General features: G+C 42.3%; 1 protein-coding gene across 6 annotated transcripts in view; it reads left to right on the forward strand.

Moving 5' to 3' along the window:
• The window catches only part of NAA35 (N-alpha-acetyltransferase 35, NatC auxiliary subunit), a 57357-nt gene that overhangs the window by 12745 nt on the left and 22967 nt on the right, over positions 1 to 21645 (forward strand). For 5 of the 6 annotated variants that reach the window (XM_075931783.2, XM_075931787.2, XM_075931785.2 and 2 more), the window contains 8 exons: positions 2583 to 2750; positions 4740 to 4806; positions 8334 to 8377; positions 9012 to 9062; positions 9616 to 9699; positions 13088 to 13202; positions 18667 to 18845; positions 19940 to 19999. In XM_075931783.2, coding sequence (XP_075787898.1) covers positions 2583 to 2750; positions 4740 to 4806; positions 8334 to 8377; positions 9012 to 9062; positions 9616 to 9699; positions 13088 to 13202; positions 18667 to 18845; positions 19940 to 19999 — 768 coding nt within the window. The remainder of the gene's footprint in view (positions 1 to 2582; positions 2751 to 4739; positions 4807 to 8333; positions 8378 to 9011; positions 9063 to 9615; positions 9700 to 13087; positions 13203 to 18666; positions 18846 to 19939; positions 20000 to 21645) is intronic. The other variant, XM_075931788.2, reaches the window with a different exon arrangement.

Raw genomic sequence — 21645 nt, forward strand, 5'->3', positions numbered from 1 at the left:
CATACTAGTTGATCACAGTGGAGTGGGAGTCAGTGATTTGTGAATTTGGAGGATGTGAGATGATATAGCAGAAGGGAAACGGCTAAATTTTTATAATTTACACATTTATTAAATATTTTAAGATCATCTTTAGTCTGTAAAATAATATCTTAAATATAGAATAGTATGGTCTAGATGTCCCTCCCTCCGAATTGTCTTTGTAGAGATTAATGCCTATTTAAGTTGGTTTATTATAATGTAACTCATCTAAAAAGTAAATAAAAAAATTAAAAGGTATATGGGTTTGTTTAAACTACAACTCTGCTGTATTTCCTAGTCTATTAAGAATGTCCTAGATCAGCGTTTCCCAAACTATGGTCCGCGGCCCGGTACCGGGCTGCAGAAAAAAAATGCCGGGCCTCAGCATGCCTGGTGGCTGCTGTCCCTTAGGCCGATTGACCCATCTGGTCGAATCGGGCCCCGCGCCCCTGCACCTGGAAGTGCCGGCGAGTTAAGAGCCGAGCCCTGCTCCAGCACTATTTGGAGCTGGGTCTCTCCCCGGCTCTGCGTGTCCCCTCCTCACTGCCTGCCGCCCATGCAAGGCGTTGCACGTGGGCGGGGAGGACGTGACGTCACAGCCCGGGGTTTTGAAACCCACGCGAGGCACGTGGCGGGGCCTGGCTGGCTCCGGGTTCAGCCTCCGGGGCCTGAGCGCGGACCCCGGCCCCGCAACGGGGAAAGAGAAGGTGGGAACCGGCTCGTGCGGCGGCGAGGAAAGGAGAGGGGTGGGGAAAGGGGTGGAAGGAGAAGGGGCTTGGGAGGGAAAGGCACCAAGGGACAGGGGTGCGGGAGAGAGAGACAAATGCCAGGGGGCCAAGTGCAGACCATGAGGGAAAGGGCAGGAGGGGAGGTGTCAGTGGGAGGGGGGACAGGGTGATGCTGGGAGAGGAGAGGAGAGGGGAAGGGCACTGGGGGCTGGAGGGGGAGGTGCTGGGAGAAGCCTTGAAAGAAGGGGTGGGCATGAGGAAAGTCAGGATGGAACAAATTGTGTGTGAGGGCACAGAGGGGCAGGAGGGGAATGGGGCAGAAACTGGTGAGGGGGTGGGTATTAGGGGAAAAGGAGACACCAGGAGGGTGCAGGGCTAAGGGAAGGTGCAGGTGCCAGTGGATTCTGGGGTGAGGAGGAGGGGAGAGCTGGCCACCGGAAGCAGAACTGGACGGGGGAATCAGGGCAGGCTGGGGATATTGAGGGGCCGGTGGAAGCAGGGCTGCCGTGGGGTGCGAGGTTGGGGGCAGGGAGCTGGCAGGGGAAGATGTGGGCGGGGTGGGAGAAGTGAACGCAGGCAGCAGGGCTGGCCAAGGGAGATTGGGAGGAAAAGAGGGGGAGAACTGGCTGCCAGGGAGGGGGATGGGGGAAGTGGGGCTGGCCAGAGGCGCAGCAAGGGGAGCAGGGGGGAGGAATGAATCGGCCTGCAGGGAGTGGGACTGACCTGACCCCGTTCCCCTCTCCTCCCCTCCCCCACCCACAAAGCATGAGTTAGTCTGGCACAGGGATTCTACTGTCGTTTCTCCCCCCACCCCCGCCACACACACACAAACCCCTCGAGTAGTTGCGAACTATCTGGCTGGTAGACACACTCATGCAGCCTGAGCACATTTACCAGCCAGGCAGTTTGAAACTACAAACTGATACATCTAGTAATAATACAACTTACCTACTGAGAAAATACCAGACATGTTATATGTCTGGTATTTTCTTCGTTTGTTTTTCATGTGTTTATATTTTTGGGCTGCAAAGAGCAGAACTGAAAAAAAGGGTTCCAATTAAAGTAAAAAGTTTGGGAAACCCTGGTCTAACCAGCTTTCTGTCTGTCTTACAGCCCATTTATCCAATCCATATTCCTTAACTTGCTGGCAAGAATATTGTGGGTGACCATATCAAAAGCTTTGCTAAAGCTGGCACTGGGAGATTTGGGAGGACCAGAAACAACTTATTTGAATATTCATAATTTGATTAATGGATATGCAAATGAACATTACTGGTCCTCCAAAAGTTCGTGAATGGATTTACTGGTCCCCGTGTCAAAAAGTTTGGGAACCCCTGTCCTAGATTATTGAAGTATTCTCTCTCTGATGTCAAGTTTCACAGTGTTATACCAGGAGGCGAGGGAAAGGAAGCTGTGTTTAGGCCTGAAATTGTAGACTTACTCAGATTTTAGTAGCAGACTACAGTTGTGACTTGTTACTTGTGTAGTGGAACACTAGATGAGTGCTACATGTATAGTATGTAATTCAAGTTCAGTGACAAAAACCAGAACTTTCTTGATTATTCCTTGAAATGGGAACTTTGTAGAGGTAAGTGGTGCATAATACTGTAGCATATGTCCCTCTTTCCTTCCCTTGGTCACCCACCTCCCTAGCCAATAAATCCAGAGATGTTGATGGGCATGAGAGATTCTCATTTAGTCCTTTTTGCGGATGGAAGGTTGGCACAAAATGGAGTGTCCTTGAAGACTGATTTAGATAGGATAAGATAGAAAAATGATAATACTAAAACATGAGGACTCCAAAATAACGTATATACTTCTATTTTTCCCCCCTAGATAACATGGTTAGAAGGTCATTCCTTGGCACAAACAGTGTTTACTTGCCTATATATACATAATCCGGACTTCATAGAAGATCCTGCCATGAAGGCTTTTGCTCTGGGGATCCTTAAAATCTGTGATATTGCTAGAGAAAAAGTAAATAAAGCTGCAGTTTTTGAAGAGGTATGTTTCAGTATGACCTGTGATTACAGTCTGTAGCACTGTAACTATACATGATGCTTTACAGAAATTTAAAAAATGGCTTGAAGAGCGAAGTTTATGACCACATTATTGTAAAATGGTCTGGGTGACTGGCTAATTTTTTTGAACAAAATATTACTGATCACCTAATTTCTCTTAAACTTTTTCCTGAATCCATTATTTTCTTTTTTATTTTGTAGAATACATGAGTGAGCAAATAAGAATGCTTTTTATTGATAAACAGCCTCTATATGAACAGAAAAGGTACTATAGGTCATAGGGATGTTAAAAACTAGTTGACTAGCCGATAAGCATTTGCTTATAGTTGAGATAAACCGCCTCCCCCCTTGCTGCCTCTCTGAGAGGCAGCAAAGGGGTGGGGAAAGGAGTACTTCAAAGTGGCAGCATTGCACAGCTGTGCAGTGCTGCCACTTTGAAACCCCAAGACAGTGTTTCAAAGGGACAGCCGCTGCACAGCTGATCCATTTCAAAGGGGCAGCCGTGGAGCCCCGGGTCAGCTGGTGACACCCCAGCTGATCCTTGGCTCCCCTCTGCATTTCCCCGGAACCTGGGATCAGCTGGGGATTCCCCAGCTGATGCCGTGTTCCAGGGAAATGCTGCATGGAGCCCGGAATTAGCTGGGGAGTCCCCAGCTGACCCCAGGCTCCACTGCCCCTTTGAAACACACAGCTGCCCCTTTAAAAGGCCGCCTCTGTGCGTTTCAAGGGGGAAGCTGCTGTGGAGCCTGGGGTCAGCTGAAGACTCCCCAGCACTTCCCTGACTCGGAGCTCCTAACGGCATGCAGCATAGCATGGAGACTGGGGTCAACAGGGAACTGAGTCCCCCGCTGATCCTGGGCTCCATGGCTTTGAAGTGCACATGGAGGAGAGTGGAAGTGCCTGTTGACTAGTTGATGGAAATTCCATCGACTAGTTAACTACAGGCAGTCCCCGAGTTACGCGGATCCGACTTACGTCGGATCCGCAGTTACGAACAGGACCCTCCCTCTCCCTGGTCTCCAGCAGACCAGGGAGAGGAAGCAAAGCGGCGGAACACGCGGGCAGCAGACAGCCCAGATGCGTCTGAGCTGTCAGCTGCCCGCGTGCTCCGCGGCTTTGCTCTGCTTTGCTCCCCGTCCCCCGACCAGAGCAGAGCAAAGCAAAGCCGCGTCTGGGCTGTCCGCTGCCCGCGTGTTCCGCCGCTTTGCTCCCCGTCCCCCTGGTCTGCAGACCAGGGGGACGGGGAGCAAAGCAGAGCAAAGCCGCGGAGCCTGGGGTTCTTAAGTTGAATCTGTATGTAAGTCAGAACTGGCGTCCAGATTCAGCCGCTGTTGAAACTGATCAGTTTCAGCAGCGGCTGAATCTGGACGCCAGTTCCGACTTACATACAGATTCAACTTAAGAACAAACCTACAGTCCCTATCTTGTACGTAACCGGGGACTGCCTGTAGTCAATTAACTGCATTTTAACATCCTTAGTAGGTCAGTAGAAAACTATTAATATGGGGATTAATTGCCTGCTCTTGAAACCAGGTGTATTAGATCATTAGGACTTTTTTTGTTTGTTTAGCTTTGAATTTCCTGGCCAGGATAAAGCAGCAATGATCTAACACTTCACATCTTCTACTCCCTTCATTCCCTCATATTGTACTGAGGGTCAGGATATCTCTTCCTCTTTGCTGATTGTTTTCCAATCTTTAACAGATTTAATACTTTACTACTTTTTACAGTGCTTTGAGATTCATAGATGGAAAGTACTATAGTAGAATATTAATGCTGATATATATATTAAAATGAACTAGGTTGTAGGAATCTATACTGCAAACTATCCTTCTGAAATACTCATTGGTTGCTGCATAAGACCATAACTGCAGTTTTTGCAGTAGGTACAGACAGTTAGAAAAAGGATTGCTGCTGTATTTCAAACATATGTTTTTGGTGAAAGCACCTAATTGTTCCATTTTACATTTAGGAAGATTTTCAGTCCATGACGTATGGATTTAAAATGGCTAATAGTGTGACAGATCTTCGAGTTACAGGTAAAATTCAAATCATTTGAAGAAAAGAAAGAAGTAATTCCTGAAACTTTCATTTTTTAGCTCAGAGATCCATTTTAAAATGTGCACAACATATGAACCATTTCCATTATTACTTACATTATTTTCTTCCTATATATTCCATTCTGAAATTCTGATTGTGCATAACTTAAATTTAAAAAATGCTTGAATTAGAATCTGCTAATTTGGCTTGCTTGTAAAATTTGAGATTCACATAAATTTTGAATGATATAGTTTAAATAGTTTTAAAGCTGTTTTTATTTAAAGTCAGCATATTACATGCATGTATATGATTTTTGCTGTGTTTTCAGTTGAATGCATGTAGAACAGGGATCCTCAAATTTCATTGCCCTGTCATCTCCTTCAGACAACAAAGTTACTTTCTGGGTGATGCTTACTGGTTACGGTTAACTGGCAGGGGCTGGAGCAGCCTCCCATCTGCCACATGCAAGATGGTGTTCCAGCCTGGCTGGAGCAGCCTCCGCCAGCAGAAGGAACCCCCGCTTCAGCCCTTCTGTTTGTCCTGTTTAAGGAGTTAACCAATAAAACAGAATGTTTAACTGGTTAACTGATTAAATGGGGTTTTACATCCCTAATATGACCCTGGAGAGGAAGGGGAAGGTTGGGCGGAGCCCAAGTCCTGCTCTCCTGGGTAGGAGTGGAGCTCAGGCTTCAGCTTCAGCCACAGATCTCAACCCTGGTGATGCCATTAAAATGGGGTTGTGACCAGTGCACCCTGTAAGCTGTGTGCTTTTACTGCCACTCAGGAGAAATTCAGATGCCACCAGCTGATTAGCAGTGTACCCACAGCTAGATTTTTTTTTTTAATGTACGCTGGTGGTGCACATTCACACATGGTACACATAAAAATTTATTCTGCACATGTGTGGAAAAGATTAGAGAGAACATTGGTTGTGGCTAGGGATGTTAACGTGTACCCATATACACGATTAACCGATAAGCCTGGGCTTATTGATTAACTTTTACAGTTACATGACTTTCTCCCCCGCCGCTTCTGTACAGCGGGAGCTGGCTTGAAAGCCAACTTCCAAGTTTACAAAAATAAGCATGTTTTAACATCCCTAGTTATGGCCTACTTTGGGATCATGACCAACTGTTGGAGAACAGTTGATATAGAGTCATGTAGATATAGAGTCATGGTCACCAACCAGAGGAGGCGTGCATCGGGGCTTTCCCTCCTCAGAGTGGGGAGTCGTCCCTGGAGGAATTCCGGCAGAGGCAAGTGCAAGGTATTCCCTGCCCCCAGCAACACTCTGTCCCCTGATGCAGAACCCTTTCCCAATGGTACCCTATCCCCATTGGCACCCTGTCCCCTGCTGCAAAGCCCTATTCCCTGCCCCCCTGGTACCTTGTCTCCTCTCCCCTGGCACCCTGTCCCAGCACCCACTAGCACCCTTCCCCAGTACCATGTCCCCTGCTACCACCAGCACAGTTGGGCCACATTAGTGAGGATTGGGGGGTGGGTGGGTTGGAGGAGTTATTGCATCTTGCTGTGTGGTCCCAACTGACTTTTCTGTGGGTCAGTGACCACTGACTCAAAACAGGTTCCCTGCCCTTCTCATAAATTAAGACAATGCAGAAACTTTTTGTGTTTGATATAGTATTTTATTTAAAAATGAAGCTTCGCCAACAAACACCCTGTTGGGGACAAGACCCCATCTGGCAGCAGCATCATAACTCTCCTGCACACCCCTCCCCCCCCAGACCTTAGATCTGAGCCTATCACACACTGGAACCCCCCGTCCTGAGCCCCTGGCATACTCCAACCCAAATTTCTGCACCCTCACATCCACAAGCCTGTGGCTTACTTAGTACCCCAACCCTCCACCTGACCCTAATATTCCCCTGCCTGGAGCCCCCTCCCGGAGCCAGTGTTCCCTTCTCCACCTCCTCTTTCATCCAAATATCCTCCCAGAGTTTACACCACTCACCCCTTCCCACACCCAAATCCCTCATTCCCATCCCAGAGCCCACATATCCTGTGTCAGCCCAGTGAGGGTACGGCTAGACTGCAGGAGTTTTTCCAGGATTCCAGAGAGATCCTGGAAAACTCTTCCGCATCCAGAGATGCATTTGTTCTTCCGCTTTTTTTAGTGGAAGAGCAAACTTGCTCTTTCGGTAATCCCTGTATTCCTCGTTCTACGAGGAATAAGCGGGCTTCCAAAAGAAGGGGTTTTTCTGACATTTGGTCCAGTCTAGACAGGCCAAATGTTGGAAAAACCTCTTCCTACAGAAGAATCAGAAAAAAAGCAGCAGTGTAGAGTGTATAAGGGCTGGTGATAGCAAGTTAAAGTGGAGGAGAATAGAGAGGGTGGGGCTTCAGGGAAGCGGTAGGGTCTTGGGAGAAGGACGGGGTGGTAGATCTTGGCTTGTTCTGACACTAAAAAGTGATCTTGGGTGTAAAAAGGTTGGAGACCACTGATATAGAGAGAATGAGAAAACTTAATGCATTAAGAACTTCTTAGTTTTGGACTAGTCTAAAAACTCTGAAATGCCTAGAATTGAAGATTGGCTGAGTTCCAGATTTAACCTTTGTCAAGCCAAATAATTCCATGTTATGTTGCAAAGCTCCATTTGTAAAGAAACATTCTTTATCACAGAGAATAATTTTCATGCAAAGAACTAGCTTTAATGCAGTGGTAAGGTTGAGAATTCAAACTTTTTTTTTTTTACAGAAACTTAAGTGGAAACTAAAACTTAGAGACCATTAGTCTCTAAACAAGTACACTTATTAAGTTAACTGTTTATTTCCACAATGTCTTCTAAAAGTTAAGATCACCCAATCTAATTGTGCACCTGTTCCCTCCTAACTTTTAGGCACCTTAGTTAAGGTGGAAACTTCTGGAGTTTGAAACCTGAAGCTCTGGACATCAGTCCTTTATTTACATTGGGTTTTTTTTAATATACACTTGTAGATCTCTGGAGTTTACAAATTTGTTTTTCTGCAAGTATGCCCGGTCTCTGTGTGTCTCTGATATATATGTAACCTAACTGTCGGGCTGGTTCCTGAAAAGCACATACTCTTAGATATTGTATCTATTGTTAAATTTTGCAGTTTAACAACACTGATTTCTGAAATTGCATTTGTTTTGGTGAATAGTCCTCTTTGTGGTCCAGAAATCAGACAGGAAAGGTAGAGAGAGTTCCTTCCTTGAAACAGCTGGAGATAGGATAGATAGGTTCAGATTAGACAAATACTTTAGTCAGAAACTGATACAAAATCTGGAGTCAGGGATTAGGGACAGCACCTTTGTAAGCACCATCCCCCTTTTAACATCTGAGGGTAGGAATTGGACTTTTTGTAGATAGCGTATCCCTTGATATCACCAAATAGGTATTTATTGTTGATGACCTTTGGCTAATATGTGCTTCAAATATTTTAGACTTTGAATTAAGCTCACAATCCTCCTCACCCTTCTGTGTTGTATGTTTGCATCTGAGTTTAATGAGAATAATGTATTGGGGTTTTTTAAATGTCACTTATCCAGGCATGCTAAAAGATGTAGAAGATGACATGCAACGAAGAGTAAAGGTATTTTTTTGTTTCCTACTTTTTAAATCTGCTATAGAATAGACCTTAAGTAACATAGATTCCATTTATATAATTTGTATAAACATATTACTAGTATTTAAGGAACATTATTTTTGTAACTTGTTTCCAGTAGTATGGTTCAATGAAGGAAAACGATTTTTTTGTACGCATGTATTTGTTTGACACTAGCAGACTGTCTAGAGCAGTATTCAGTGTTGTTAGCGAGAACAGACAAGGATTATAGGTTTTTTCAGTAGGAATAGAAAGAATATTATGGTGTAGGAGGTCTGCTAGACTGGATTGAGATTTGGTAATCTAGATTTAATTCCTGTTCAGATACTATAGGACTGTAAAAAGACCCTCTGCATCAGTCTACTCATGGTGTGTGTATAGGATTGATTAATGTTTGTGGATCATTTATATAGTGATATATGCGATATAAATACATATAAATATAGTTACAAAACAATTTAAGATAACATCTAGTCTTAAATTAGAACTGATTTTAATCTTATCTAATTTTAGAAATATCTAATCAAATGTTTTAACCTGTATATCTAAGTTCTTTTCTAAACAATGGCATTTCTTTTGCAATTTTATTAATATGTTGTGTTTCTAACTCCTTCAATTTAAGAGCACTCGAAGTCGACAAGGAGAAGAAAGAGATCCAGAAGTTGAACTAGAAGTAACGAACCTTTTACTGTTTTTTGGTAGACTGTATAAAATAGTTCATATTTCTTACATAACTGTTTTCAGTAACTATTTCTAGCATGTATCCTGAAAAAGGATAACATGTTTTACCATTGTTCTTCAAGAAAATAGAGAAGAATCTATTTCACTGTAATATCTGTAGGGTTGTTACTTTTATGGTAGCACTTAAAATGTTAAATTTGCATGAATTGTACCAGCTTAAGCAGCAGCAGTCCAACCAAACTTCCTGATCTCTCAAATATAATATGATGTGTGTTCGTGTTTTTTCTCTTCTGTGTTGGAAAAGGACGACTGGAGACTGTTGGTCCCATAATGTCATCAGTTCATTTCTTCAGATACAGTAATTACTTTGAAGAAAACTAGGCCAAATAAGTAGCAAACAGACTTTGAAGGCAGAGAGTAGAAAGTACAAGAGCAGTTTATAACATTTTTTTTTAATTAAAAACATCCAGATTTTATTTTTTGAAGGGTTGACATGTGTTTAGTAACTTTCTCTTAACTTTTGGTACTTTTTTATATTGTTATAGCATCAGCAGTGCTTAGCAGTATTCAGCAGAGTGAAGTTTACCCGTGTACTACTGACAGTTCTTATTGCCTTCACCAAAAAAGAGGTACAAATATTTGAGATTTCTGCACTTACTCTGCAATCCTTTGAAATTTTGGGTGGTTTGTTTTTGGCTTTCCATTTTCAAAGGCAAAAAATTGTCCTTCGGAGTCTCTTACTCCAGTATCTCAACTCTGCAGCAGCACCATCAATTTGGAGACATGGGTGATCTCTTAAGAGTAGCAGCCCACTTTCCACGAGCACCAATATATTACTCACTTAATTCTTAAGAAGATATAGGATCTTGCACTGAAATATGCTGCTTTTCAGGCAATAACAAACTGTTGATGAGTCTGGAAAAATCTCTTTATGCAAATGAAACCTGAAAGATAGAGTTTCCCCTATTCCGTAAGTCAGGGGGGCTATCGTGAATTAGTGACTATCAGTAAAAAAATGTGTTTCTTCTCCCTTTTTGGGGTTCTTAATTTCTATCCTGGCTTCACTGATGGTTGGAAGAGGAAGGGATCAAGGCTTTGTAAATGGGCCCTCTGTTGCACTTAGAAATGGAACTAGCAGAATCTTGTTTGGGGAATAAAGCAATATGCTGTGTTTATTGTGAGTGCAGAATTCACTTACTGTCCCCAGCTACTAAAAATATCCACCATACATACACGCACTTCAACACACAAGTCTATGAATAGGATATAATTACCAGCCTCAGTTGCTCATGCTAGTCCACTGTCCAAGTTGTCTAGACACAAGAAGGGGAGCCAAGTCATGTCTGCACACAGATGCTCATGGATGATGATCGTAGAACCAAAAGATCCAACTCTATAGTTTTGCATCCATCTTTTTGTATGTTTTAGTCCATAGAGCATATCTTATCCCACTGTCCCAGGGCACTGTTTGACCATGAGTCATCAATTAACAGCAGATGTGACTTTGATCTTTTTTGATGGGGCTTTTGTCTCTCTCTTTTCTGGGTTGATTCTCTTGCAGGGCCTCACCACATTGTTCTTTGGCCATCAAGTTGGTGCTGGCAGCTGGTCAGGAAGACTGATCCCATTACACACATATCTATATTCACACTTTTAAATTAGATTAAAGTGTGTGTGTGTGTGTGTGTGTGTGTGTGTGTGTGTGTGTGTGTGTGTGTGTGTAAACAGAGTTAAGGCAGTACAAAGTTTAAAATGGGGTTTCAGTTCCAATATGAGGTCATGTTTAGTTGTAATTTTTTTTAAATTGTAACAGATTCTTCAAAGGCAATTCTTAACAGGCTACTAACAAATTCATCCAAAAGTGGTTAACGCTGCTTCATTTATAAAATCTCATTCATTAAAAATTGGTCCACAATTCCTGAGGTTACATAGATACTAATGGGCTATGCCCCGTGATTGCTATGCTCGTCAACCCCCCCCCCCCCTTTGAAGGTAGGTGTCTGGCCTGGCGGGAGGGTGCAGGAGTGGGCAGGGTTTCTGGCCTGAGGGCGGGGGACAGGAGTGGGCTGAGGGTACAGGGTTTTGGCTTGGGGGGTTTGAGATGAGGTCTCAGTAGAGGGGGTGAGGGTGCTGGGGGTGCAGGGTCTCGGCAGAGCGGTGAGTGAGGGGGCTGGGAGCCCACGTTGGTGCTCCAGCTGAGACCCCGTGCCCCCATCCCCCTATTCACCGTCCTGCAGAGCAGCAGAAAAAGCCTCTTTAAAGTACATCCCTGTGCTCCTGTTCCCCCAGCCAGGGGAGGGAAAGGGAAGCAGCAGCACACAGGGAGCCTCAGGTCTTTTGGCCCCCCTTGCAGGAAGTCGGCACTGTTGCTTCAACCTTGCTGGGGGTGGGGCAAGGCTAGAGCCCCAGTGCAGACTCCCTGCTGTGGGGGGAACAGGAGGGGGTTGAGCTGGTGAGTGAGGGGGCTGGGTGGAGGGACAGGAGCAAGGAAGCCTGCAGCAGGGCGAGCAGGGAGCTCACAGCGTCCTGCCACTGCGGACCATGCTGCCTGCGGGCCTCCCTCCGCTTCAGCTTCACCTGCGAGAAAGGCGGATAACGCACAAAGAGCCAGCCGGGCTTTCCCCTCCTCTCTGCAGCGATCCAAGCTCCCTTGGCTCTCCCAGCAGGAGGGTGCCGCACACTCCAGCACTCACTATAAAGTGCTGTCCCAAACTAAGCCAGGGGCCCACCTCGTTATCACCTCCTCCCCCGGCATTGCAGCATCACTGGGGGAAATCTCTCTCACTGTCACCTACTCTCCCCCCCAGCCTGTTGATGCTGACATGATGACATCATTCTGTTGTCTTGGAGGAACATTTATTTATATATATATATATATATATATATACAGAGAGAGAGAGAGAGAGAGAGAGAGAGAGAGAGAGAATTCATTAAAAGGGTGATTTCATTCTTAAACTTACACTTCAACTCAGAGAAAATCAGGTGCAAGTATTTTAGATGCAGAAGAGACTAGAGCACATATGGAGGAAATTGCATTCTGAATTTAATCAGCAGCTATATAAATAATAGGATTAGCTATTATGACAGGGCTGTTTTAGATAAATATGTTTGTTTTCCACAACCAAATCCTGATATTCAGAACTGTTATGGGTGACTGCTGACAAACTGTGCCAGTTTCCTTCACGTGGTCAAATATTTCTCACTTTAAATTCTCCCTTTAGTTCATGGTTAAGATTGATTGCATTCGGGATCTGCATGGGAGTTTATTTTATAGCAGATCTGTGTTAAGGCATTGTGTTTAAGCCAAAACTACAGAAAGTGAATATTTGTCTTGTACTTCTTTTTATTGATATCAGTTTCTAGCCAGGTTAAGTTTTTTTTGTTTTTTTTTTATCACAGTTCTTCTGTCTAATTTTTATAAATCTCTTAAATATGCTGTTTTAAAAATCTTACTTGTAATATTTATCTTGCATCAAGGACAGTTAACCCGTTTGTTCCCAGCAAGCAATTTAAACACATGCTTAATTATACTAATAGGTGCAGATCTCCTCAAATGTCAAAAAAATGGAATATTTCAGTATAAATCATTACCTTCTGATCAGCAATTTTCCATTAGGATTTTCTTAACAGCTTGAAGCAATTGTATGGACTTAAGCATCTATTAAATAGAACATTTAAGGACTCCTTATTTTCTAATGAGGGATATATTTATATTGTGAGAGACTATCTCTGTTACAAGCGTGCTTCTTTTATAAGCTGACAAAACTCGGAAGTTAGAGAATGTACTTTTGACATATATTAACTTATCAGTGACGTTTCAGTGGTTAAGGGTTATTGGAAGCTGTACAAAGCATGCACTGAACAGATTCAGGAAAACCTATTGGATCAAAAATGTAGTATGTTCTATTTTTAAAAAAATCTCATATCTGGGTTCTGATTTTTGGAATGGTTACAGAATTTGCTTTCATACAAATTTAGATCATGGAGAATGTGAAAATGTTTTATTATATTTTCCAGACAAGTGCAGTTGCAGAAGCTCAGAAGCTAATGATTCAAGCAGCTGATCTGCTTTCTGCCATCCACAACTCATTACATCATGGTATCCAGGCTCAGAATGATACTACAAAAGGAGGTAAGCATCAGGGTTAATAGTCCTCTCCTGCCAAAAACATAGTGTCCTTGCAATAATCTGGGCCTTTCTCAAGGGCCACACTCAGGCAGGTTCAGAGTCTCTTCCCCTTCCAAAATCCTTTCCTGCTTGGGAACCATACTGCAGGTTTTCCATATTTTCTGGTGTTGGCAGCCTTCTATTTAAGGGGACATTCAGTCTGAGTTTCTGGTTTAAAAAACAAAAACAAAAAAAACTTTTTAAATAGTGATCTGTTGTGACTGCATCCTGGGTTAAGGTTTATTTTCAGTCCCTGCCCTATGGTGATTGACTTGTTCTGGGTCTAAAAGTCTTTGTGGACATCAAAGTCTTATCAGCTGTTTTTTCTCTGAGACTTTGTAGCAAGAATCAGCGAATTCCATAGCGTTGTTAACTTTTATAGAATTCTAGAAATGTAGGACTGGAAGGGTCTTCAGTAGGTCATCTACTCCAGTCTCCTGAACTGAGGCAGGAGGAATAAGTACTATCAGACCATTCCTGATAGCTCTTTTTCTTAAAAACCTCCAGTGATGGAGATTTCATAACCTTCATGGATAGTTTGTTCCAGTGCTTAAGTAACCTTACAGTTAGGAAGTTTATCCTGATATATGAGACTCATCTCTTATAGCAATGTATGCTCATTAGTTCTTGCCCTGTTCTCAGGGGTTATGGGGAACCATTTATCACTCTTCTCTTTGTAACATCCTTTTATATATTTGGAGAGAGTTACCAGTCTTCTCCACACTAAACTTAATTTTTTTTATCATAGGATATGTTTTCTAAATCTTTAATCACTTTTGTTGCTCTTCTCCCAATTTATCCACATTTTTCCAGAATTGTATACAGTACTACAGTTGAGGCTTTATTAGGTTACACTGGAAATCTGGCAAAGTTAGGAACTGAACTCTGATTCTCAGGAGTCCAAATCATGCCTTGAACACAAGAATAGACCTTTATACTTGTTTTGTAGCACAACAAAATAATTATCTAAGGAATCACCTCCTTTCCTGGTCAGATATACTAGATTCTCTGTTATGAAAGAGGTGATAGTGGTGGCTCATAGCATGGCATTTTTCATGAGAGCTCAGAAACTCTGGAACCAGCTCTTCCTGTTTCAAAATAGCCAAATTTCACAGAGGCAGTATGGGTATGGTAATATATTTTACATGGTTATAGCTATGCTACATGCAACACATTGCTTTCAAGAGTGCTAGAGAGAACATCCCTGGTTTTTGGGGAGAATGAGTATTTGCTTCCCAGAAGGCTGACAAAGTAGAAAGGAGTTTTTTTATTGTGGCTGGTTGAGAGCCTGTTTGAATTACCATTGTAATGCTGCTGGGATTTTGCTGCACTAGAAAGGATGAGTTAGGCTGGCAGTCTATAGCCCAGAGCTGGGCAAGAGGCTGTCAGCAGGATGGATCAAGGCCCACCTAGCACTTTCATCTGGCCCACAGTAGCTCCCAGCTCCACCGCTGATGTGTTGCCTGGAAGCCACTGGGGAGGCGCAAGCCCTTTCATTTGCTGTAACAGTCGCCCAGCAGGCACAAGCCCTTTAAATTGCTGCTGTTAAATACTTCCACATTAAATAAATACTGGAGTGCATATACCAGTTGAACCTCTCTTAACCGGGACTCTCTAGGCTGGCAACATCGCTGGTCCAGAAGGACCACGGATGTTCAGGACCACAGAGCCCTGTGGAGGGCTGGTGACTGGGAGCCCAGCAGCGTGGCTGGAGCCCAGTTGCGGGGCTGCCCTGTGGCAGCGAAACCAGGAGCACAGCGGCAGGGGTAGAGGCAGTGGGGCTGAGCCCAGCTGCAGGGCTGCTGCCTGGCAGCAAAAGCACCCAGAAAGACTGGGAGGCAGCAGGGTTGTGCAGCTGTGGGGCCTGCAGTGGGACTGCCCAGCAGCCCTGCTACTGCCCAGCTGTGCAGCCTCCTGGTGAGAGTAGGAGGCAGCGGAGCTGCTCTGGGGGGCCAGGAGCCTGACCACGGGGCTGCCTTGCAGTGAGGCCAGGAACCCGGGAGTGGGGCTGCCCGGTGGCACAGCAAAGAGTCCTGCTGCCCAGTGAGGCTGAAGCCTAAGCAGAGCTGTCATCCAGTGGTGCAGCTGGACCTCAGCAGGGGGGGCTGTCCCGTGAGATCAAGAGCCTTGCGGAAGGGGTCAGTGGCAAAGTGGGAGAGTGGCTGGGAAGCTGGCAGCCAGGCCATGGCTGATGGGGAGGATCGGTGGTGGGGAGGGAGAGCAGAAATGATCATCCTTGATCTAACAAAGTCTCTCATCCAGGACCAGTCAGGTCTCCATGGCGCCAGACAGGAGAGGTTCAACCTGTAGGATGTTCAGAAAATTGCAGAAAAAATGTTTTACATTTTCAAGTGTAGAAAGTAAAGATTGTCATTAGTAAAGTTTTAGATATCCATTGAAATAATTCATTATCTGTTTGATACTTTTTTTTTCTGGACCAATTATTAATGGATATATTTTTAAATGATGTTTCTGCTTATGAGACAATAAAAGAAATTCACTATAGAGACTTAGGTTATGTCTAAACTGCAGGCTTTTTTCGGAAGAAGCTTTTCCAGAAGAGATCTTCAGAAAAAACTTCTTCTGAAAGAGAGCATCTGCACAGCAAAAGCGCATTGAAAAAGCAGACTGCTTTTTTGAAAGTGAGCATCCATGCTGAATGGACACTATCTTGCATTTAAGCTGTGATTACTATGGACAGAGTGGCCGCCACTGTGCTTTTTCCTCTTTCCTCTTCTTTCGAAAGAACTTCTGCCCCATCCACACATGCCTTTTTCTGAAAGGGTTCTTTTGGAAAAAGGCTTCTTCCTTGTAGAAAGAGGTTTACCAATGTTGGAAAAACCCCTTTGTTCTTTCGATTTTTTTTTTTTGAAAGAACGCGGTTTTAGTGTGGACGTCAGTGAAGTTTTTTGGAAAAATGGCCGTTTTTACGGAAAAACTCTGCAGTGTAGACATACCCTGAGTCTTTACCTTAAGGCAGTGGTCACCAACCAATAGATCGGGATCTAGTGTTAGATCTGGGAGCCTCTGACAGGTGATCCTAACTGGTTTGGCTGGGAGACTATCAAGGGCCTGCACTTCAGCTGCCCCTCCTCCCACTTCCCTGCTGCTCCTGCCCAAAGCTCAGAGCTGCGCCCGGGAGCCTCTTGCTTGTTGTGCAGAGTGGGGGAGGGGGCAGGGGGGCACTGATGTCACTGTCATGTGCGTGTGTGTGTGTGTGTGTGTGTGTGTGTGTGTGTGTGTGTGTGTGTGCGCGCGTGCGTTCCTTCCTTCCTTCCTACATGTTATAAGATTGTTCTCTGTTTATTATAATCAGAGTGAGAAGGGTGGGGCCTTGGCAAAGGGATGGGGGAGGGGTATTGGGTTTGAGGTAGATCCTGGACTGGCTTAAATTCAAAAAGTGATCTTCTGCTTTAAAAGGTTGGAGTACCCTGCCTTAAGAGCTATTAGGAAAGATGTAGAAAGAACTTATTATCCTTGTAAAGAACTGATAGAAATAGAGCAAAAAATTACCACGATATGTCAGTCTTTAAATATCTACAATCACTGCTCCACTTGATTTTTTTTTTTTAACTTGAATTTGTATAAGTCAATTTAGGTCATGAACTGGGTTAGGGTTCTAATCTGCCTGACACTTTTTGTCATGGGGGCAGGAAGACCACGCAGGATAGGGTAGATTCTATTTAATACTTAAACCTTTCTGCTGACCTGTGAGAGAGGGTGCTAACTGGGTGGTGGTTGGTTGGTTTTTTGTGATGTAGATTATGTTCAAAAGAAATGGAGTAAGACCAGTGACTCATATTATGTAAGCCACAAGGGAGCCAACAGAGGGTAATGAATGTTAAGCATTATTAATCCTGGTGAATTCTGAATCAGCCATTGAATAAAGTTTACACATACTTCATATTGATATCCAGTAACTAAGACCTGGATCTCTGATCCATGTATGTGTGTGTGTGTGTGTGTGTGTGTGTGTGTGTGTGTGTGTGTGTGTGTGTGTGTGTGTGTGTGTGTGTGTATATATATATATATATATATATACATACATACACACACACACACACACACACACACACACACACAGAGAGAGAGAGAGAGAGATCGAGATCGAGCGATCTGATCCATGTATTTCCCAAACTCAGTTAATTAAGAGTGAGTGTGTGTGTGTTCCTTCCTACATGTTATAAGATTGTAATCAATTGCTTTTTTCTTACATTTATGTTGGCCAGCTAAAACACCTGAAATTGATATCTTGACTGGTTACACCAGACCTGCTTCCCAAAACATGCAGCAAAAGCTATAAGTTTTATGTACTTTGTTTTGCTCCTTTACTCAAAATTCTTATGCAGATGCATATTGTAACTTGAATTCAACTTAAAAAAACAGCAACTCAAAATTTCTTAACCATAAAGTAGTATTACTTTTCTAGTTCTTTGTTGAATTCTGACAGATGGCTTGGTCAGCTTTTTGAAAAGAGGAAAGAGTTGAAAACTTATTTTGCTGCATGAGGGAAATGTTATTTAAATCTTTCGATAATGGGAGGCTCGATAACTCTTTTTTACAAACCATGAGATTTGAAGGAGTCTATTTGTCATATGACGCCAGCATTAAAGAGACTTGGAAACATTCGCTATTTAGTAACAAGAGGTGCAGATTTACATTTCTGCTAAATATCACTAGCCTGAGAATAGTACAAAGTACATGATTAAATGAAGACCGTGAATCATTTGGGTTTCAGAAAGGCTCCAGGGTGTTCCCCTAGCCATGTGAGGACACTCCTCCCTTGTGTAAAGGGTTATAGTTGACATTTTTCTTTGTCCCATGGACTCTGATAAGGGTTAGCAGATCCAGGAGTGGGTAGCTTGATTAATCAGGATGCTGAAGATGCAGATCTTTTAAATGTGGTAAGGGTAGGTCTCTACTACTGCTTACATTGATCTAACTTACATTGCTCAGTGATGTGAAAAAGACATCCTCCTGAGTGATGTAAAGTAAACTCTGTCCACACTGGTGGCTATGTGCAGCTTCACTGATGTCACTTCAAGTGTAAATCTGCCCTAAGTTATGGGGTGATGTTCAGACTATACAACTAGCTTGTAGAAAAATAAGAATTTTTATTCATAAGCTGTTTGTACTAATTTGCATGTTTAAATATTGAATCTCATGATAATTAATAATGAACTAATTAATATAGCTAGTAATCTAAATGTAATTGTCAATTTCATTTACAAGAGAAAATTATTCATTTAATGTTTGGAATAGCTTTCTTTCATAACCAGGATGACTTAATTTGGGTAAATAACCAGCAGATATTTAGTTTGGATAAATGAATGGTTTGTTTTATACTTGCAAATTTAAAAAAAATTCAGAAACCCCAAATCGCAAAATTTTTCATTTTCTGCCTTTTTTTTTTTTTTTTTTTTTAAAGATCATCCTATTATGATGGGGTTTGAGCCTCTTGTTAACCAGAGGTTGCTCCCTCCAACTTTTCCTCGATATGCAAAAATAATTAAAAGGGAAGAAATGGTCAACTATTTTTCCAAACTGATAGACAGAATAAAAACTGTTTGTGAAGTGGTCAACTTAACTAATTTGCACTGTATACTGGTGAGTATGAATTCTGTGTATTATCTTTATTTAAACGGAGATAAGAATTTATCTGGATTGTTCAAAAAAGAATTATTTCAGTATATATGTTTATCATTGTCCCTAGACCCACAGAGGTTGTGTATTTAAAACTTCAGATTTTCCTGTCTTTTATAATACCTTCCTGAATGTTTGAAATTACATTTCTTCCTACTACTTAGTACTTTTCCTTTTAGCAAATACAGTATCTATTTTTTCTCTCCTATCCCCTTGTTCTCCACATCTTGCTAAAATTATTATTACAGATAATGATGGAACACAGTAGGGCTAATTAACTTGTGTTCCTGTTCTAATTGAAAAGTGAACTGCATCTACAGCAGGCTGAACACAATACAGTCCTTACCGAATTGAAGAAGATACTGACTTTTCTTTGCTTTTTTATTGCTTCCCAATAGTGAGCTAATACAATTTTTAGAATTCTGGTAAGCAAATACTCCACCCCCAAGTTATAGATTTAAATGAAGCATTTAAATCCATGGTTAATTCGATCCCTATTCAGAGACTGACAAAAATATGATTAAGCATAACAGAGACTTTTTGAAATTAAGGCCTATGAAAATTAAGGTAGGTTTCCATGTTCAGTCTGCATTTGTATTTTCTAACATTTCACTGAATTACAGAAGAGGCATGATTCACAAGGCAGAGTTCCCAGAAAGAAGACTAAAATCTTTTGAACGTAGCAACTTTCTATTAGACATGCTTTCTGTAATGCTAATCAACTTTTATGAAAATTATGAGTTTGTCAGACCTGTCCTTCATTTACACATCTCGAGTTTAAGATGACAATAACAGTCTGATAGTGTCTCTTTTTAAAAAATTTTATCATACTGTTGGTAGTTGGAAGGAATTTTAATAATTTTCTAGTTTTATTCAATATGACTTAAGATTTTTAACTCCTCTTGTAGTTTGAGACAAAGTCACGTATCAACTGAAAAATTTAGTAGTTGTTTTTAAGGTTATTCACACTTATTTCATAATAAAGAATTAACTCTTTTTTGTACTTTTTAAACTGGTATATTAACCTTCCTTCTCTTTCCATCCTAAATGTAAATTAGGATTTTTTCTGTGAATTTAGTGAGCAATCGCCTTGTGTTCTTTCAAGATCTCTCTTACAGGCAAGTTCTAGTTTATAATGAAATGTGTTTTACTTTTTTATAACAGCACTAGACTGAAATAATCGCTTTATTTAAGAACCAACATTGTTCTTGTTTTAAATGTTCAAATTATATAGTTGATATTAACATATTTATTAGTATGAAACATTTAAAATGAATTGAACTCTTCAGATTTTTATGTATCAAATATCTTTTTATTTTGAATAGATGACAGTCTAAATACAGTATTGATTTTATTAGCTTTTGATTAACTTGAGCAAATACTGTGTTTTAAAGATGATTATAAACAGAGTTAAATCTACTTCCCTTGAACTAAGCCAGGAGTTTGCAGATAACTCCTGTAAAATCTTTCCACTTGCGTCTTCCCTGTGCGGTGTCATTGTGGAGAGGTGTAGTGTAGACTGAGCAATGGTTTTCAGACTAGTAGTCATGACCCAGTATTGGGTTGTGGAATGTGTCTGCCCCCAGTACACCTACAGTAGGTGTTCTGGGGAAGGAATTTGGACGGGACCAGACTGATGGTTTGGGAAAGTGATGCTGCTTAGCATACCAGCCACTCGAATTGCTGGTGATCAGTGGTGGTGCTAAAGCAGGCCTCCTGCCCATCCTGGCACCTCAGGCTGCACTGTGCCCCAGAATCAGTCAGCAGCAGGCCCAGCTTTTGGGGAGGAAAGAGTGCATAGGGCTCCACACAATGTCCCTTCCTTGAGCACTAGCTCTGCACTCCCGTTGGCTGGGAACCTGCTGCTGGCTGCTTCTAGGGCGCAGCATGATCTGCGGTGCCAGAATAGGCAGGAAGCCTGCCTTAGCACCACTGCTGCACCACTGACCGAGAGCCACTTGAGATAAGCCCCTCCTGCCCCAGCCCTGACTCACTTCCAAAGCCTGAGTCCCCTCCTACAACCCAAAGCGCTCATCCTCAGCCCCACACTGTAGTCAAATTTTGTTGGGTCGCAGGCATCAATAATTTTCTTCAACTGGGTCATGGGAAAAAAGTTTGAAAACCACTAGTATAAAGGGCCACCCAATAGCTGAATATTATCACACAGAGGATATTTCTACTGCTATATCAGCAGCTGAAGGTTGGGAAAGAACTGACTGTTTGTAGCCTGTTCACTTCTCAGTGTTCTATTAAATAACACTCTAAGGGTTTTTTTGACTCAGAGTAAAATATCTTCTTCCAGCAGGCTTTTGTTTGAACAGCAGTAGCCAACTTCTGACATCTGGATGTCTTTGAACCTGGAGCTCATGGAAAAACATTTTTTGTTCGTGGGAAATTGTAAAATGCTGTTGTTTAAATTTTCCACAGAATATTTTGGTTTTTGAATGAAAACCCAAAAGCTATAAAAGTCTAATTGAATAAAACCTCAGACTTTATAATCTGTTCTCAAGAAAATGAAAAAAATGTTTTTTAACCAAAGATACAAAAATTACCAAAAAATGTTTTTTCAAAACCAAGTTTTTCAGTGTTTGTTTTTTTATCAGAAAACAGGAAGATTTTAACCAAAATCAAAAACTTTTTTCATTTTGGTCAAAAAACCATTTTTTGCTGGAAAAACTGAGAATTTCTCTTAACTGTAAATGTTAGGCTGCAGGAGGAGGAGGAAAAGGAAGGTTCACCTCATGATGGCATTAACTTACACCCA

Source organism: Pelodiscus sinensis, chromosome 6, assembly GCF_052426305.1.
Source record: "Pelodiscus sinensis isolate ZL-2025 chromosome 6, ASM5242630v1, whole genome shotgun sequence".
NCBI lineage: Eukaryota > Metazoa > Chordata > Testudines > Trionychidae > Pelodiscus > Pelodiscus sinensis.